Source organism: Myripristis murdjan, chromosome 22, assembly GCF_902150065.1.
Source record: "Myripristis murdjan chromosome 22, fMyrMur1.1, whole genome shotgun sequence".
Lineage (NCBI taxonomy): Eukaryota > Metazoa > Chordata > Actinopteri > Holocentriformes > Holocentridae > Myripristis > Myripristis murdjan.
Window position 1 is genome coordinate 29,170,002 of NC_044001.1, and position 17,365 is coordinate 29,187,366.

At 38.7% G+C, this 17,365-nt stretch overlaps 1 protein-coding gene across 1 annotated transcript in view; it reads left to right on the top strand.

Moving 5' to 3' along the window:
* The window catches only part of syne3 (spectrin repeat containing, nuclear envelope family member 3), a 59,371-nt gene extending 44,985 nt beyond the window's left edge, over positions 1-14,386 (top strand). The window contains exons 15-18 of the mRNA XM_030044520.1: positions 377-520; positions 2,653-2,838; positions 3,659-3,709; positions 9,619-14,386. Coding sequence (XP_029900380.1) covers positions 377-520; positions 2,653-2,838; positions 3,659-3,709; positions 9,619-9,801 — 564 coding nt within the window. The 3' untranslated portion in view covers positions 9,802-14,386. The remainder of the gene's footprint in view (positions 1-376; positions 521-2,652; positions 2,839-3,658; positions 3,710-9,618) is intronic.
* Positions 14,387-17,365: the final 2,979 nt, after the last annotated feature.

Here is a 17,365-nt window from a genome sequence, read left to right on the forward strand (position 1 = left end):
GGTTTACACAATGTATAATGAATATAGGGAAATTCTCAATAGATTAGAAAGTTAGTATGCCACCTATACATGCTTATGCTTGACTACACCTCTGTCTTTGTGTGAGCAGGTTGCCATCACTTGTTGGACAGCTGGAATTACATTTAAGACTCTTGGTTGAAAGTGGATATAGGGCTCCAGGACCCTCACAGCATTGTATTCCTAATCACAGATTTTAACAGTTATAAAAAAAAAAAAAATATTAAGTGATTTCTTGCTTTGTTTTCTAATTTTGTGTGTGTGTGTGTGTGTGTGTGTGTGTGTGTGTGTGTGTGTGTGTGTGCGTGCGTGTGTGTGTGTGCGTGTGTGTGTATGTGTGTGGGGGGCGGTCCTGCAGGTGAACGCAGGGCAGTATGAGACCCGGAGGAGGGAGTTTGAAGCATGGCTCCATAGTCAGAATGAACTCCTCTCGGGGATCCTCAGTACCAAAGGAGCAACGCTCAGCACTGAAGACCTCAAGGTCCAGCGGGACACAGTGAAGGTGAGTTCTCACCCCAGGATCCCCATTGATAATGTTTTAAACACCCAGTCTATAGCTGTAGAATGACACCACCTGACACAGCTAATGTCAAGTGGTCATCAGGTTCTTGTTGATCTGCCATATCTGAAATACTTGTAGTAACCTTTATAGACCAGCTGATGATCCATAAGTAACTGCTCCTGCTACTGCTTGTTTTTACTGCAGCTGAATGGGAAGCTTGATTTTTTTCTATGTCACATTTCCCCACAATTAAAATTGTTTGTGGAAGCATATTACTAGCTAGAAGATTATTAATTTGAAGTTCCCCAGTTACTATCTAAGGTAGCCTAAACCATAATGTAACATGTAGGTTTTGCATATTCTTTTGTGGGACTCCTTTGGTTGAGGATGCAAAATGTTTTTGATACAAGGACTGACATCTTAACCTAAAGTGAAGTTCAGATTATTACCCTTATATTGGTATTTGGTGCTCTATGTGACTGTAAGACGTCCACCAAGTTTGATCCATTAACTCCTTCCAGAGTGTTTTGCTTCAAAATGAATGAATTAGTTATAGATTAAAAAAAAAAAAAATTTGAGGTGACACAGATGAAAAATTGTTTTGAAGGATGAACAGCAACACACATTTGTTGTAGTTTCACTTTCAGTGCGCTTTTCAGTCGACTCGCCTCCAAAATGGTGGATTTTTTTCTGCCATAGCACTGCCATTGTATCACCCTATAGGTTGAAGATGTAGCTCAGGCATTTTGGAAGCCAAGGTGACTGAAAAAACTGAAAAGCACGTTCAAAGTGAAATTCAAACAAATGTGTATTTTGCATCATTCATAACAATTTTTCAGGTTCGTTTTGCTTCTCAAGGTTTCCAGTCTGTATATACTCCATTCATTTTGGAGCAGAGCACTCCTGTGGAAGCTCCCGATTTAACTGACCAAAGCTGGTGAATGTATTACACTCACATTTATCAGTGAATATAAATACATGGGTAAGAATCTGAAATATTACTTAGTATAACATGTAGTTCGAGTGTATTGCATTTTATGTTCTTACATTATACAGTGCTCATGCATGAATATGAAGCCCCAGTTGTAAACACTGGAACCAAACCTATCAGGAACACTTTATGCATGCATACCAACTAAACCTTGCTACAAATGAACCCATTAGTCAGCTGGCAAGTAGATAGTGTGCCTTAGTGGTTAAGATTAATGTGTCTGGGTGAGAGTGACATGAGCAACTTGCCAAACTTGCCTGAAGAATTAAGCTGAGTCAACACACAGAGGATTGTAGGATTTGCATTTGTTTTCCTGGGGATGAACAATGTATGCAATGCACATTTTTACAGATATAAACCATTAAGGACTGTTTCTTTGAAGAATTCCTGCTTTATCTTTTGGCTGCAGCAGTATTGTTAGCAAGTGTGTAATGTTAGCACATTGTCACTGAATGTTATTCCAAGTGTTCTTTCACAAAACCTGTTGGGTCAGTCCCTTTTTATAGCTAACAAATTCATTAGATGTTTCCAGCTAACAAATTCATTAGATGTTCCCACAATTTAATAAAATCTGCAAATATTTTTTTTTTTTAAGTACAAGCTCTCCAGCTCATTTAGCATGTTTCAAATTAATTTTGTCGACCAGCAGTAATTAGTTAAATTTACATGACTGAATTGATTTATAGCAGTTCATTAGTGTGATATGTTGTTGGACAAGATCCAGGTCTATTTTGTTGTACCAAGATTTTGAAAGGTTAAAATGGATGCTGATCTGTTACGTAAGGTAATAAACTCAGATAAAGTGAACAAAACATGTGCTGCTTGTGATGGAAATGTCAGAAGGTATTCTTGTTAATAAGAAAATTATTAAGAACAATGAACGTAATGGGCTGTACTGTGATGTACACATCTGACACAGTATAGCCCATTTATACAATCATACAAAATGTATTTTGTCAATGCAAAATACTTTTTTTGTTATAGGACCACCATATTTTCCGATTATTTCATTAGAATAGAAACATTTGTTTAATGTCTTACGTTGCTCCTGTTCCTGTAATTTAGACTGAAAATGTCTGGACAAATGCATAAGATTCCTTGGAATATAATAGATGAATCCCTCTGCTGTGCTCTTTTCTAGTCTCTTAGGGCTGGAGTGGGTTGGGGGCAGGAGCAGTTCCAGCTCTTGCTCCAGGAAAGCCAGGGCGGTGAGGCTGGGTCTGGCCCAGTAGAGGATGTGGGTCTGGAAGAGCTGCGCTACCGATGGATGCTCTACAAGTCCAAGCTGAAGGATATGGGAGACCTCAGGGCCAGACTCAGTGTCAAGGTGAGTATAGCCAGATGCCAGCAGAGACAATGGACTATTAATCTTGTTAGAGTTCAAAAGACCCATGTTTAGTATATGGAGAATTAGTAACCTAGTTTTGTTCAAAAGTGCAAATGTGACTCAAATCCATTGGAGTACACGTGCATTTATCAAAGGTTTTAGCAAAAATAGTAACAGCATCCCTCACACCAAGGTTTCCAACGGTGTTGTTTATCAAATATAACTGTCTTATAATAACAATGTAATCCACTCACACAGTTAGGACATTGGTGCCAAGTATAACATTTAAGTCTAAAATGCTTTTTTTTAATGTCCATAATTGCTTCTTTGTGCAAGTGTTATACCTTTAGTAAGCACTGTAACGTAACTTACCTTTTATCATGGGGTGACCCACGGTGTTTATGCAATTTTCTCCTTTCACCATCAGGTGGCAGTGTAATATCAATGTTAGGGGAAAATCTTGACAGAGCACAGTGGCAAGAAAGAGTTGCCATGTCACAAAACTTTGCAGCACTTCTCTTCATGACCAGTTTATTTAAAATGCCGGGGTATTTTCTAGGTTTGATGAAGCACAATTTGGAAATACATTAAATAGAAATTACTGTTAAAAATGACCTATAATGTGTGATCAGTCAATTTTAGGCTTCAGTGTGATTTGTGTATTATCCTAAAATGTTCCATGGACTGCCTGCTTCAGTAAACACCATGTTAGTGTTTGTGGTCACTGTCAGGACTGATTATCTATTACAGTTTAACATTATACCATATGTAGTTTCATATGGTCGTATATTGACTGGTATTTTTTTTTTTCTGTCTGCAGGGTGTCACAGCCCCAAAAGAAGAGTCTGCCAAAGTAAAACATGTGCAAAAGGTAAATGTAACTGTCAGTGGCACAAATTGTTTCATGGTAATACACCATAGATAGTTCATTTTTAAAAATGGTGGTTTATATATAAATTAAACGACTCACATCTCTTCTGCAGAATACCTTAGCACCCTTAAAATGTCTTACCACTTTGAGGTATTTGACCAACAGTGATAACAAGCTGTTTTTTCTATGCTAGTTGCCAACACTAGTCTTATACTGGTGCTAAGCAGATGTGGTCTACTCTAAAGTGAGCTCGCCAGCACAGAGCAGGGTGGAATAGTGCAACTGGGCGTGTTTTTATGCATATTAGTGGCAGTGTGCAATTTGCCGGCCCACTGTGGTGTACCTCAGGTTAATTGAGAGCAGCTTCTGACCGGTATCTGTCCTCCACAGCTGCCTGTAGGATGTATTACAGTGTTCACTTATGGTTGATTAAATCCCTACAGCCATTTGAAGACAGCAGGACTGGTGTGTTGTTCCATCTGCAGCCTCTAATTTTAGGGAAGTGGTGCATTTTCAAAGCATCGCACAATTACACTCTCATTATCCAGTGTGGATACCTAGATTAAATCATGTGCAACCTGCTTTTGCAGAAGTACACAAGTTTGTTTGCTTTTGTTCATACCAAACTGGTTGGATGTAACTTAAAGTTTATGCAGTGGAAAACATCATGAATCGTCACTCTGCGCTCTCACCCAAAAAAGCCGGAAAAAGCTGGAATCACAGTGAAGGAGTTACAGAATGTCACTGATTCTTACTTTAAACTTTAAAATGTCATGCCTTTGATTTGTCCACCAATTGCTGTTCTGTGTCAAGTCACATACTGAAATTTCCCAGAGGTCTTTGGGCTTTAGGGAGCCAAACACTTGACATGACCACCAGGGCTGCCAGCAAGTCAAGCATACCAAGCCCCTCACCCCACCAAGCCTAACCGCCATGCCTTGAGCAGCCAGTGGGTGGTGAGAACATTAAAGAATGCAGTATGCTCCCACCTTACCCTGTTGACCCCTCAGCCGCACTCCAGACATTCATGGTCATTTATTTATTTATTTATTTATTTATTTTGGGTCTTCAGAGATTGTGGTTTCTGCTCCTGCTTGTTGTTGTCAGCTTTTGTTTTCAGATAAAATAAGACTGTAGTCCATTTTCAGGAATCACATAGGTGCTTGAAAAACTGCTGCAAGTCCACATGGTGGTTAAATGTCCTCATTAGTTGCTCCGTGCTCCCCTGGGCTGCTTATCCACAATACTGGATTTCTACCTCTCCATTCAATTACATAGCAAATCAGCACTTTCAGTGCATAAACAAATGCGAACAAAGCAGATTTTGCCAATATAAAAAACAACAAGTCCTGGTTCCCATTTTTTGGGGAAATTAAACAACTCCTTTCTTGTCATTTTCCTATTTGAACTGGAAAGTAGATGCAGCACATAGTGTCTGCAGGAAACGTTGGCCAAGTAGCCTTGCACCAGGATGAAACAAGCTGACAGTACTTTCACAAGTAACTGTAACCACACTCAAAAATTGGTACTGGGACTTGCTTTTTTTTATAACCACATAATCTGCTTTGTTTGTGTTATGTTATGCACTAAAAGTGATATCTTAGGAGGTGTTTGCTGTGCTGTGGAAGTGAAAGTAGAGACATACAGTATTCTAGATTAGCAGCCCAGGGGAGCACCAAGCAACCAATGAGGATATTTCACCACTATGTGGACTCATGTCATGTGCAGGTAACTATACAACCCAACACTCTGCCACAGCCAACCCAGTTTTACTTTAAATAATCTGCATTTAAAGCTTTAAGTATTAAAATGTCTAAAATTCATTTATTAGAGGTTGAATTTTGTTAATTACATAATGATAACAGATTTCTTTGGGCCGTGCGTCCATTCTTAGATTAATACAGAACGTTAGTAGTACAATATGCATCCTGTCTACTTTACTGAACAGAGTTTGACTTGTCTCTTAACAAGTTCCTGGTTTCCCCTTTCCTCTCCTTTAATTCCCATCTATAATTTCACAACATTCAGTAGCTAGTTGTTAACACTGGTCTAAAATTCTACTCTAGGTAGCATTAGATAAAGTCTGAAATTTGACTTTATGCAACTACAAAAAATGCCTCCTAGTTTCTCCTCCTTTCCTAGTATGGATCTGGAATCATTTAATCTCATTTTTTCAATGCATTAAGACATTTAATTTGAGCTCTTTTTAACAGTGTAGTTTGGACTCAAACATTAGATAGCCCAGAGCCCCAAATTAGCAACTGCTAGGATATTCTTAACAAGTTAATACAGTATTACCTTGGAAACCAAAATGGATCTTAGACCATCAGTGCATTTTTTGGTCTTTCATCTACTCTGTCCTGTGCTAAGCTTGTTCCCTTGTCAAACTCCTGTGAATGAGACAGGTGATCTGCCTCCAGTGTTTTTCTTATAAGAAAATCATGGAAGTTTGTGCTGAAGGCTAAATAAATGAAGCTGCCTGCTGGATTGTTCATCACGCAGCCTGCTGCCAGACATGGCATCACTTCTAAAGTATGAGCACCCCTGTCACTGCTTACAGTTAAAACACAGTGTGTTCTGGGTCTGACAAACCTGTTCATCCTTTGACTGTGACTAGTGAGCAAGATCAGTTTTGGCATCCCCATTGAAATTTGGTTTGTGTTATTTCTTTGGTGTTTTTTGTTCCTTTTTGGGTTCTTCTTGAACATGTTGAAAAGTTTTAATCCTGCAGCATCTGGTCAACAAAATGACATTCAGCAAGCTTAGCAGAGGGCGAGTGTTGATTTAAGATAAGGCTGGGAATTACCAGCACTCAGCAGTATTATTCTTAGTCTAACACAATTTATTACTACTGATAACTAAGATGATAACTAAGATTTTGCCAGTATTACTATGAATGTTATTGCAATTCTAATTATTATTAGTTTCATTTTAAAGTTTAATACAATTTTATTTATCTCCCAATAGTATGTACACATTCACAATAAGTTAAGGGAGAAAGTCAAATAAAACAGTCAGCACTTATACTAACACACACATACCTTTGCCCTACTAGTGTTTGCTTCCCTGAGGTATGATTAGCTGGTTTCACTTCCTCTTCCATCTATCATTAACCTGAGGACACACACTTAGTCAAACACACTCTCTGTGTGCCTCTCTCTTTCCCTTCTTCTCCCTTTCACTTTCCTCAGCAGACCCAACAGACTTGTATTTTCTCAGGGATTTCATCTCATTGTATTAGCAGTGCTTTTTTCAATTTGAACTGTGTTCAGTATGTTCAGCATTTCACTTCATACAGAGGCTTTATTGTAATCACATGGATTAGATCTCAAAATAATCCCTCCGTTTCACCGCTGGATTGAGTGTCTGTGCTGTGGCTGGTCACTAAAATGTCTATAAATAGTAAGTGATTGGCATTAATGAATAACACACAACAGAGTGCCATCATGCGATTGGTGTATTAACTGAACCCAGTTATTAACAAAGTCTCTGTAGGTTTCATCAACTTCAGCTTAAAGCTGGAAAATCAGTGCACCAGGAAACCTCTTAAACTGGACTGAAGACCTATAATGCTTTATTTAACTGGCCTCAAGAGTTCAAGACTGCACTGACAACACTGGCAGAGACAAATGTTAAAATAAATCTACATTGAGTACACAACTTCCTCACCCATTATAATAAAGAGAAGATACACCTGTCATTTCAGGGTTTTCTCACACAGAAGCCTGCATCGATTCAGCTGCAGTTCTTTTCCAGCTGTGGCCTGATTCAAGCTGTTTGAATCAATGAATCTTTGCACCCCTAGCAAGTGTTAAGCTGCCATGCTCCAAGGCCTCTGCTGCTCTCATAGGCTCTGCAGAAATGATCAGACTTTGTGCCCATAGCTTTGATTACATTTCGACTTTATCTGAGTCCCTAGAAACACCTGACTTTGCACAGTTCATTTACATGTAGCTCAGCACCAGGAAGAGTTTTGCTGCTGTCACAAGATGATCAAAATCAAAGCATTTAAAAAAAAAAAAAAAATCTAAATTACTGTAATTTTGGTGTAAGTTGTGTTCAAGGCACCAGGTGTTTAAAGGCATCATACAGCATCACAACACATTTTAGGGAATCTTAAATGGATAATTTATTCATTTTGAAAAAATGTGTTATTTCACTTCCCCTGTAGCTGTTACGCAGGATGTATTGGTGCTGTCTTGGATTAAGATGGCAGGAGATTAACAGTTAGCATTTGGAGCAGCCAGCCAGTATCCAGCACTCAGTAACAATGGGCATCATTCACCAATATCTTCCTAAGTTTGTTCTCAAATTTCTTCCGAAGAAAGATCCTAAGAAAAGTCTACGCAGGATTCATGACAAGTTCTTAAACTGCTGAATTTTTCTCACCTGTGTTCTCATATTGATGAATCCCACTTCCTTTCTTAAACTTTTTGTGCCTTCCAATTGGCCCTAATTAGCCTAGGTAAACACCCCGCCAGTCTCTATAATAGGGCGAGACAGCAGGGCTGTGTGCACACACAATCATGGGGAAAAAAGAAAAAAAAAATTATAGTTCTGACACTGATTTTTATTTGAAAATAATTGTTAAAAATATTGTAAATTATATAAATTTGATTGTAATTTAAATCTTATCATATTGTACAACTGTAGAATTGAAGAAAACAGTTATTTTGCACAAACTTGTCAGCATTCAAATGTGCTTAAGAGTGCTCTTGAGTGTGCGTAGATTCTGTTATTAGCTAAGAACAAATCTCAAATAAGAAACTACTGCTGTCCTATGTAAGAGCTAGGGTTTCAAAATGAGTGAACTGTCCCTTTAAGGCACTGTTGGCCATTAAAAAGGTCATGGGGCGACATAAGCCATGATGAGACATGACATGCTATAGTATGTTGTCAGAAGTTAATATAAGGTATCACAGGGCGTCATGAGGCATTATTGCCCCGTTGTTTTTTTATTCCTGTATTTGTCAGGTACCGTTTGACAATGAATTCAGATTTCTAAAGTGCCTGCCCAATACAGTGACAAGGTTAAAGATGGATGTGGGTGGCAGATCTGATTCATTGTATGACAAGAGTCCAAGCGAGTGTGTGCTGAGTGAAACAGGCAAGAGTCTGCGAGCTTCAGTTCACTCAGCTTGTGTTCTGTGATGTTTCTCACTGTGTGGGTGTGCTGTTTTTGCTTTTATGGTGTGATTGCTCATATTTCCCTATACATATTGAAGTTTTTTTTTATGTTTTTATGCCTGCCTCCACTAAAATCACATGCAGGTTCATTCTTTAGCATTTTTATATATTTCTCTGCACTGTTTTTGAGGGGGAACAACCCCCACACACCGCTGACGCTGCTGCTCGCCGTGTCTCAGGCCTGCAGCTGATCACCTCATCAAATTCTACTTTGCAATGGGATTTAGGAACAAGGAAATCCTGGCGATTTAAGCCCAGAATCACAATATTGTTTTCTTCTGAATCAGCCCAAGTCACAGCAATGTCTCTTCAAAGTCCAGATGCTGCTGATGATATTGTGATTCTGGGCTCAAACCACCAGGATTTCCTTCTGACTGAATCGTGGAGTAGAAGCAAAATGATTTTCTTATGTTTTTTGTTTTGTTTTGTTTTTTTCTCACAAATCAAGTTTTTTCTTGGAATATTACTTATTATTACTTATTATTAAAGAACTCATTGCAGAGTACTTGCAGTCTGTTTGTAGGATGCAGAAACCCGCTGTCTAAATTCATTCATTCATTCTCATTCATTTTGTCCATTCTGGTGTATACAAAAACAAAAGACTATTACTATTAATATACTATTTTTGCACCTTACATGAAGAAGACATATGTGGATCTGGGAACATCTAGGAGTGGTAACTTGTGGTGTGCTAACAGCATGTATTGGTGTCGTTGCAACAGAAGCCCGGGTTGCTGCAGCGCGTGTGCCGATGTGCCCTTCCTCTCTGGCTCCTCTTCCTCGCTCTGCTCCTGCTGGCCTTCCTGCTGCCTTTCATGGACGAGGGCAACAGCTGCTCCCTGTCCAACAACTTTGCCCGCTCCTTCAACATCATGCTCCGCTATGACGGACCACCGCCCACATAGGAAGCTTCATGTGGGCCTCTGAACTTCACACCTCACTTTGTGCAGAAGGTGAGGCTGCTGCAGCGGAGCTGTCGGTAACGTTGGAGATGTCGCCTGAATGACTTGGTCTCATGTCTTCAGTCCCCCATTTTCCCTGCTCTTTAACCTTGTCTTGTTATGACGGACCACCATGTGCAGAAACCTTGACTGGACAGCACAACTTGGACTCTTATACACCCTTGGGCTTCAGATTCCACTTTCCCCTACAACCTCAACATCTCACTCACACCACTACCACCTAAACTGAGCTACAAATCTCATTTTAAAAATACATCCTGCTGTCAGTGCCTCTGATCCAGGGTGCATTTGAAAATTCACTCTGGTAATATCAGTGCGCCCCCTCAGCTCTCTCATTGAGAATAGGGCTGGGTCATAATTTTCAAATTTTTGAATAGTCACAAAATTGTGAAAAAAAAAAAAAAAAATCCAATAGTTTATGCGACTATTGTCTTCCCTGACAGATAAAAAAATAACACATGTTCCCTTGTTTTTACCAGCACCTGGTAGTAATGCAAGAGCTTGTGTTCAGTTGGGCTCACCTCTGGACAGGGCAGTAAAGCATTTGCTAATTTTTTACGATGTTTTGAGGAAACCTCAAACCTACTACTCCACATGGCTGTTGAAGAATGCTTATCAAACTTTTGTCAGCGTTACCTCTGATAAAAATATAAGGAAACAAAAACACACCCACTCGTGCCTACCTCACACTCAGGAGCAGAGGCGTGGCGCTCAGGGATATCCCATCAAGTACCTGGTCAAAAAATTGTCAAATAATTCCCGTTAAAATCTCGAATAGCATTTTTGCCTGAAATTCTCATCCCTTGGGAAATGCTGAGCCCTGTGCACTCAGAGCCACACTGCCCACCCCGCCTGTTGAGCAACAGATCCTCATGTTCCCCATAATGGATGACATTATGGTGAAATGCAGCAGCTGGGTTATTTAGCAATCTAAATAGCATTATTCAACACGCAGCAACTTGCATTAACAAGGGCATATCAATCATGTTTGTGTAAGCAATTTCAAAATATCCAAATAAACTAATACCAGGGCTATAGGTAGCTAACCAGCTAGAGTAAATCTAGCTGTTTAGCTACCTATATCACATATCTATATCACAACAATATTTCTGTTTGCTAACTTGATACTCTGGCTAACAGATTTCTCATTTGTACATTTCAAAATAATCATGTGCCCTGCCCGAGGGGAGCTCCCTGATTCCACAGCAGAGTCCATTTCCAAACGCACCCCCAGTGTTATTTTCACGCCAAGCTCCACCATGATGGGGCACCGTCTATGTAGGACACCGGACTACGCAGTCACACCTCAGCAATACTGAACTTCAGTTCCCACATTCCTTTGCAGCTTCCAAATCCGGTACTGTATATCAGACACATGCCCGTGATGCACAGCAGGCTGCGGACTACAAATCCCTGATCTAAAGAGCACACATCACCATGTAGCTATTACACGTCTGACGGCTTTAACACCTCTGAACCAAAGTCATTCTCCTCATGTTTTAGCGTCATGCTGATGGAGGGGTCAGTGGCTGCTGCACATAGAAAGCACACCCACACTAAGTCCCATAGGAGGTGAATGGACTTGTTGACACTGTAGCTTGTAGTGGTGGCTGACTGCTGCGCTAACACTTAACTGCAGCATTATAAGCTCAATGCATGGCCATTTTAATCAGAGCATATAACCACTGGGCATGTGTTTCTTTAATGCTATGATGTTAAATTGAAAAAATTTTGAGATGAGTGTTATCTAAGAAAAGTTTATCTGTGGGCTCTAGTGGGCTTAATCTGGTTGAAATGCATTGCTGTGCACTTGCAGTAAAGTGTTATCACTGCTTCACACTCCACTAGCATCTAGTGTGTGTGTGTGTGTGTGTGTGTGTGTGTGTGTGTGTGTGTGTGTGTGTGTGTGTGTGTGTGTGTGTGTGTGTGTGAGTGAGTGTGGGCAGCCTGCTGATGGAGCTGTCCTCCCTCCCACTCTCTTCCCTACTCAAATACTTTGACACAGTAGCTCATGGAAACCAAATTCCCCACTCTGAGTGATGGCTGAGAAGGATGAGCCGATGCTCCGCTTTGCTTATATTTGCAGAATGTACTTTGACGTACCAAAAATCTTCATTTTTGGTTTACCTTATAGTCTACAGAATGCTTTTTTATTCATTCTTTTGTCCTTGCATGTGAGGTAAACATAGTTCAATTTTTGTTTTAATCTTGCACATAATACCTGTTTGTACGGTGTCTATGCCAACTGCTCTGTTTCTGTTGACAAGAAAATGGAAGGGTTAATGTCCCTCACTGATCCATCCATGTGTCAACTAAGGCAAAAGATTTCATTTAGATTATTTTAATTCTTTAAATTTTTTAAATTTTATCAATCATTTTATCTGGCAAATTCTTAAAGACCCCATGAAATGGACTTTTACTTTCTTGATTTGATGCAGTCTCTGCTGAAACAGGAAGTTTGGGTGGGACATGGTGCAGGGGAGGATCATTCACAAGTGGAAACCAACAGGATATCAGTTTGCAGGAGAAGCACAATTTCATTTGGAGGGATTAGGTGGATGAGAGAAGATTTATGAAGTTTTTATTGGTTGAAATTTGCACCCAGTCATGCAGGATGATGTCACCATTTGAGGTCCTCTGGTTTACAGGAGGAAGACGTGAGGTCATTTCATGGGGACTTTAAACGGTTGTTTGCACACGGGTCAAGGTGGTCACCAGTTTATATTTTCTTTATGCTCGACTTTTTTCTGTGGGTCCTTTTTTTTTGTTCCGCACAACCGTGTCATTTCAGCTGCTCAGCCGACTTTATAAATTGCAGGCTGAGCATAATGATAAGTCTTTCACGTGGCCTAAACCACCAGTGAAAACAAAGAAAAGCGCTCCACCTTTGCACCTTACATTTTCTTGGACCACAATGCACTGCTGAAGCCAAATTGAGTCTCTTTTTTTATGTCTGAGTTATAAAAATGGAAAACGCTTCTGCTCTGGTATCTTTTTGTAAACTGAAATTTCATAATGTTATCCTGTGTTCTCTCTCCAGCTGCTCCATCAGCACTGCCAACACACATTCACTCACAAACACACACCCACACAACACTCTCTCCCTTCTTTCTGGCCCTGGCTTTTTTGTTTCTTGGCTTCACGTGTTGCTATGGCAATCATGACCAAATGAAGTTAATTCTCAGAGAGTGACTCTTTGTTTGTAGTAACTCCACAAATAGTCTGGTATGTTAGGAATTTAATTGTAAGTTCAACTTGATCACTTTGGTTGTGGAATCACAGGCGGGTGGTGGGGAACAGAGCAGAAGTGACAGCTTGTTCTCGTTTTTCTGATTTTTTTTTTTTTTTTTTTGCTGAAGAAATGCACATTCTGTTGGGAATGTAAAGGTGTAGCTTTTTAACATCATTTAATCATGTTAATGAGATTTTAAGTATAATTACCTTAAACAAATGAGAGAACTGTTGGCCTCTAGCAGCCTCTACACTGCATTTTGAGCACCTGGATGGGATTTGAAGGGAAGCCTGCTGGATTGTGTTATAGCAGAAAACAATAATAGATATAAAGTTTTTCAAAATGGGTGAACTATCCCTTTAATTTGGAGAAACACTTGCATTAGTATTTCCCCTTGTGTGACATAGAGGCTGTCATTCATCACCACGGTCTCATTTGTTTTCAGTAATTATACCAAGACATCACTGTTAATTTGATAATGATATATTGATGGGTAAGAGTGCAACATGTAGCACCTTTAAATAGATGTGCACACCACATACACAACACAGTAATGAAGATGTACATGTAATAATGGCCTTGGAGCTCTTATTTATATCACAGTATAATCGAGTTAATCAGCTGTACTCTATGCCATAACCAGGCGTATTTATTCAGTATCTAGCTTTTCTAAACCCCGTAGGAAGAATGCACTGCATAACGGTTACATAGTCACAGTTACACAGTTACATCAAGTTAAGGTGTAGTCATGCTCCTGTAATGGAACCAATGCTGCATTGTATATTGTACCAGTAATTATACGGCACCTATGCTTATTGCACTGCTCTAGTCTGTTATTATTCTGCATGTGTCCCTTTAGACAAGGCTATGCAATGTCTGTTCACACATACCTTATGCAAAATGGTCAGTGACTGGAATCATATGAGCAGAACTGGTTCCTTTTGAAGGATGAAATTAGAATCCCTCTCTCCAGTGTGTGGATAATCATCCATACAGAAGAATAACATTCACAATGGACAACAGTTGCTTTAATAGAGTTGGTGAACTTGTTATGCAAATAAATCCTGATTGCCAGTGTCGGCTTGGCAGATGGTATTGAATATTTAACGCACACACATGAAGAGCAACAGTGGACTGCTTTTTGTAAAATGTAAAATCATTCTTTCTTTTTTTTTATTGCTGTCTTGAAACAAAGGAATGATGCTTCACATGATTCAAGAGAGCTTGTATTTAACCCATATATGAAATCCTATTTTTTATTCTGTTGATACTGGAAATAAATATGCAGTATAAACACATGGTGCCTGAGTTTTATCTCCAGGATGTTAAAGAGTGACTGATCTTCATGACTGTATACATGATTCATGTTTTCCCTGAAAAGATGGGAGGGAGTGATAGCATGTGGTCTTGTGAGTTTCCACCTCCTTGATACACAAGCAGATGAAGATAAGGAGTTAACTGGGTCAGAGGAGTGAATGTGCTCTCTCTTCTTTTCCAGGTAATTTTTTTAAAAAAAGTTCAATTTGAAAACCTAGAGCGATTTTGGGATTTCTTTTTTTGTCCCACGTCTGAATCTGGAGCAGCAAATAGAAACAGTATGAAAATTACAAATCACAAAACTAATAAAGTAACTACAATCACAAAAAGAAAAAATAATGACCACGAAAATTAGCAATACAAAAATAAAATACAAGAAAATTAGAGCCACAAAAAAAAAAAAAAATCAAATTTGTGGGAAAATTGGTAAAAAAAAAAAAATCTATACAGTTTCTCTGGTGATATATTTAAATTTAAGGAAATTTAACATTGATCTATTTAAATTTAAGTGCAAGAACATTACCATACAATTGCAATAAAATTTGTTAAAGAAAAAACATACAAAAACATTTTCTAGAAAATTTAAAAAAAAAAAAAATGAGCAAAGATTAAATTACCAGAGATCTAGGGGAAAACAAAGTTAAAAATTACAAGAAAACTATAATTATTACAAAGATATATTTATATTTTAGTACACAAAGTTCACCACTGATGTATTTAAATCTAGGTACAATATAAGTACCATATAATTACCATCCATTTTGTAAAATAATTAAAGAGATAAATAAAATACAAGAAAATTAGGGAATTCACTTCATGCCTTTCAAAAATAATTATTTAAATTTAACCGACAAGACAATTACCACAGAAAATGTTAAACAGATCCCTCATCCGTTTTCTGCATGCAAACAATTTCTAGTGAATTAAATTACAGTGAAATGATACAAGTCCTCATTTTGCCGAGGACCCCTGGAAGCCCCTCAAGGAGCCCTGGACCTTGAAGACCACTGATGTAATCGACACGGACGCGTCCCCTTGCATGTGTCCGTGGTTTGGGAGTGTTTGCACTTCCATATCTTCTCTCAGCAGCCTCCCACTCTCGTCCTACCACATCCTACCAGCCAAACACACCAAGCTGTGCTGCAATCTGGAGCAGAGAATCTGCCAACTGGGAATAAAAATACCAGCTCACCTCTCTGCCAAAGCCTGTCAGTAACACAGAGCAGCTTCTGCTCTCAATCAATCCACAGCATTTTCACTGAAAGAAATGTCCATTTTGATTCTCTGTTGGCCCGTAGTGTTCTATCAGATATCCTTAACCGCCTCATGAAGCTTTTGCGTTTGCTGATAAGGAGTTTATGATTTTGGTGAACAGTTGAGCAGATTTAAACCACACACACACACACATTTGACAGCTTCAGGAAACACAAAATGTAGTTTATCAAACTTACATTTACTTACATTATTTTAGGAAATATGCAGATACACATATTTTTTAAAATTAACATTTTCAGAAAAGCGCACGTGCCCTTTGCAGTACTCCAACGTACCTCTAGGGGTACACATACCCCCATAGGTAGACCCACTGGTCCACCTATACAAACAAACATGTCGTCAGAGTACCCACATGATACACAACTAAATGAAACACTTGCAAATGTTTGCCATGTACAAGAGCAAAGAGGGCCAGTGTATATACATTGTATATACATTTTCAGTGTATATAATTTTTCAGTTTCAGCAACAAACACATACAAAAAAAAATATTGTCCTCTGTACATTACAACACTATTAGCAATAACGTCAACACAAAAATAAGGGAAAGCATAAATAAATAAATACTGTCCAATAATAAAAACATGAGTCAGGTAACAGAAGGGAGAAAGAAAAACAAGAGAGAGGCAACAAGTAAATAAATAAATAGGATAAAATTTCCACCAATGGCATCCAATATTACATAACATAACCAGGGTCCTTCAACATCCCAAATACAAATTTGTTCTGATATTTGAATAGATCATATGTTGTTAGAGATATACATGGGCCCACAACCCATAACACTACCACTTGACCTTTGCACGCATTGATCGTGGTTAACAACTACATTCAGTTTCAGTCAACCAATCGTAACACAGAACAGCTAAACCCAGGTATATATAAACAAAATTGATTGATGAATGAATTAAAATTTTTATTTGGTTTCCACAAGTTCAAATTAGTATGAGTGCAATTTCAGCTCAGGCCTCTGGGGGGTGCAGGAAGTGACACTGTTCTGTTTCCAGTTTGTTTGGAATGATCAGAAGAACGGGGTAGTTAGCATAAACAGTCATAGCTTCCAGTTTCTGGGCCATTAAAGAAAAGAGCGCCACCTACAGAAAGTCAAGCTTCTTCAACTAAAAATCCAAAGAAAATGAAGACTGGCAGGCGATCCCTGGGAAGTGCCCTGCAGAAACACTGAGGTAATGAGATTTCAGCACCAAAAATGAAAACACGGGATCTCAAGGACTTCACTTTCAGATTTTCTCATCAGCAGTGTTTGTACTCCTACGTGATTTGTGAAAATAATTAAATTCTGACTTCTGGTGTATTTTTGGTGGCTCAGTTTGTTGTGTTTCAAAGCAGCCTGGGAGTGTGAGGACATGTCATCCCACAAATCTCTAAAAAAAAAAAAAAAAAAAAAAAATTATATATAAAAAAAAAAAAAACTCTTTGAAACCTAGTACCCCATAATCAATTGGTCTTTTATTTTGACAGGTTTTATTTCACCTATGAACAAAAAATAACCACTGGATTTCCTGGTATATTTACTGTGAATTTTCTTGGATTTTTTAAATTTATTTACTTACTTTATTTAGCTTTTTTGGAGTATTTTTGTTATGCCCTATTTGTCATCTTCTTTAATATTATTTAATGTTAAATATATAATGTTTTTGAAAGAATTCAAGTAAAGTTGCTCAG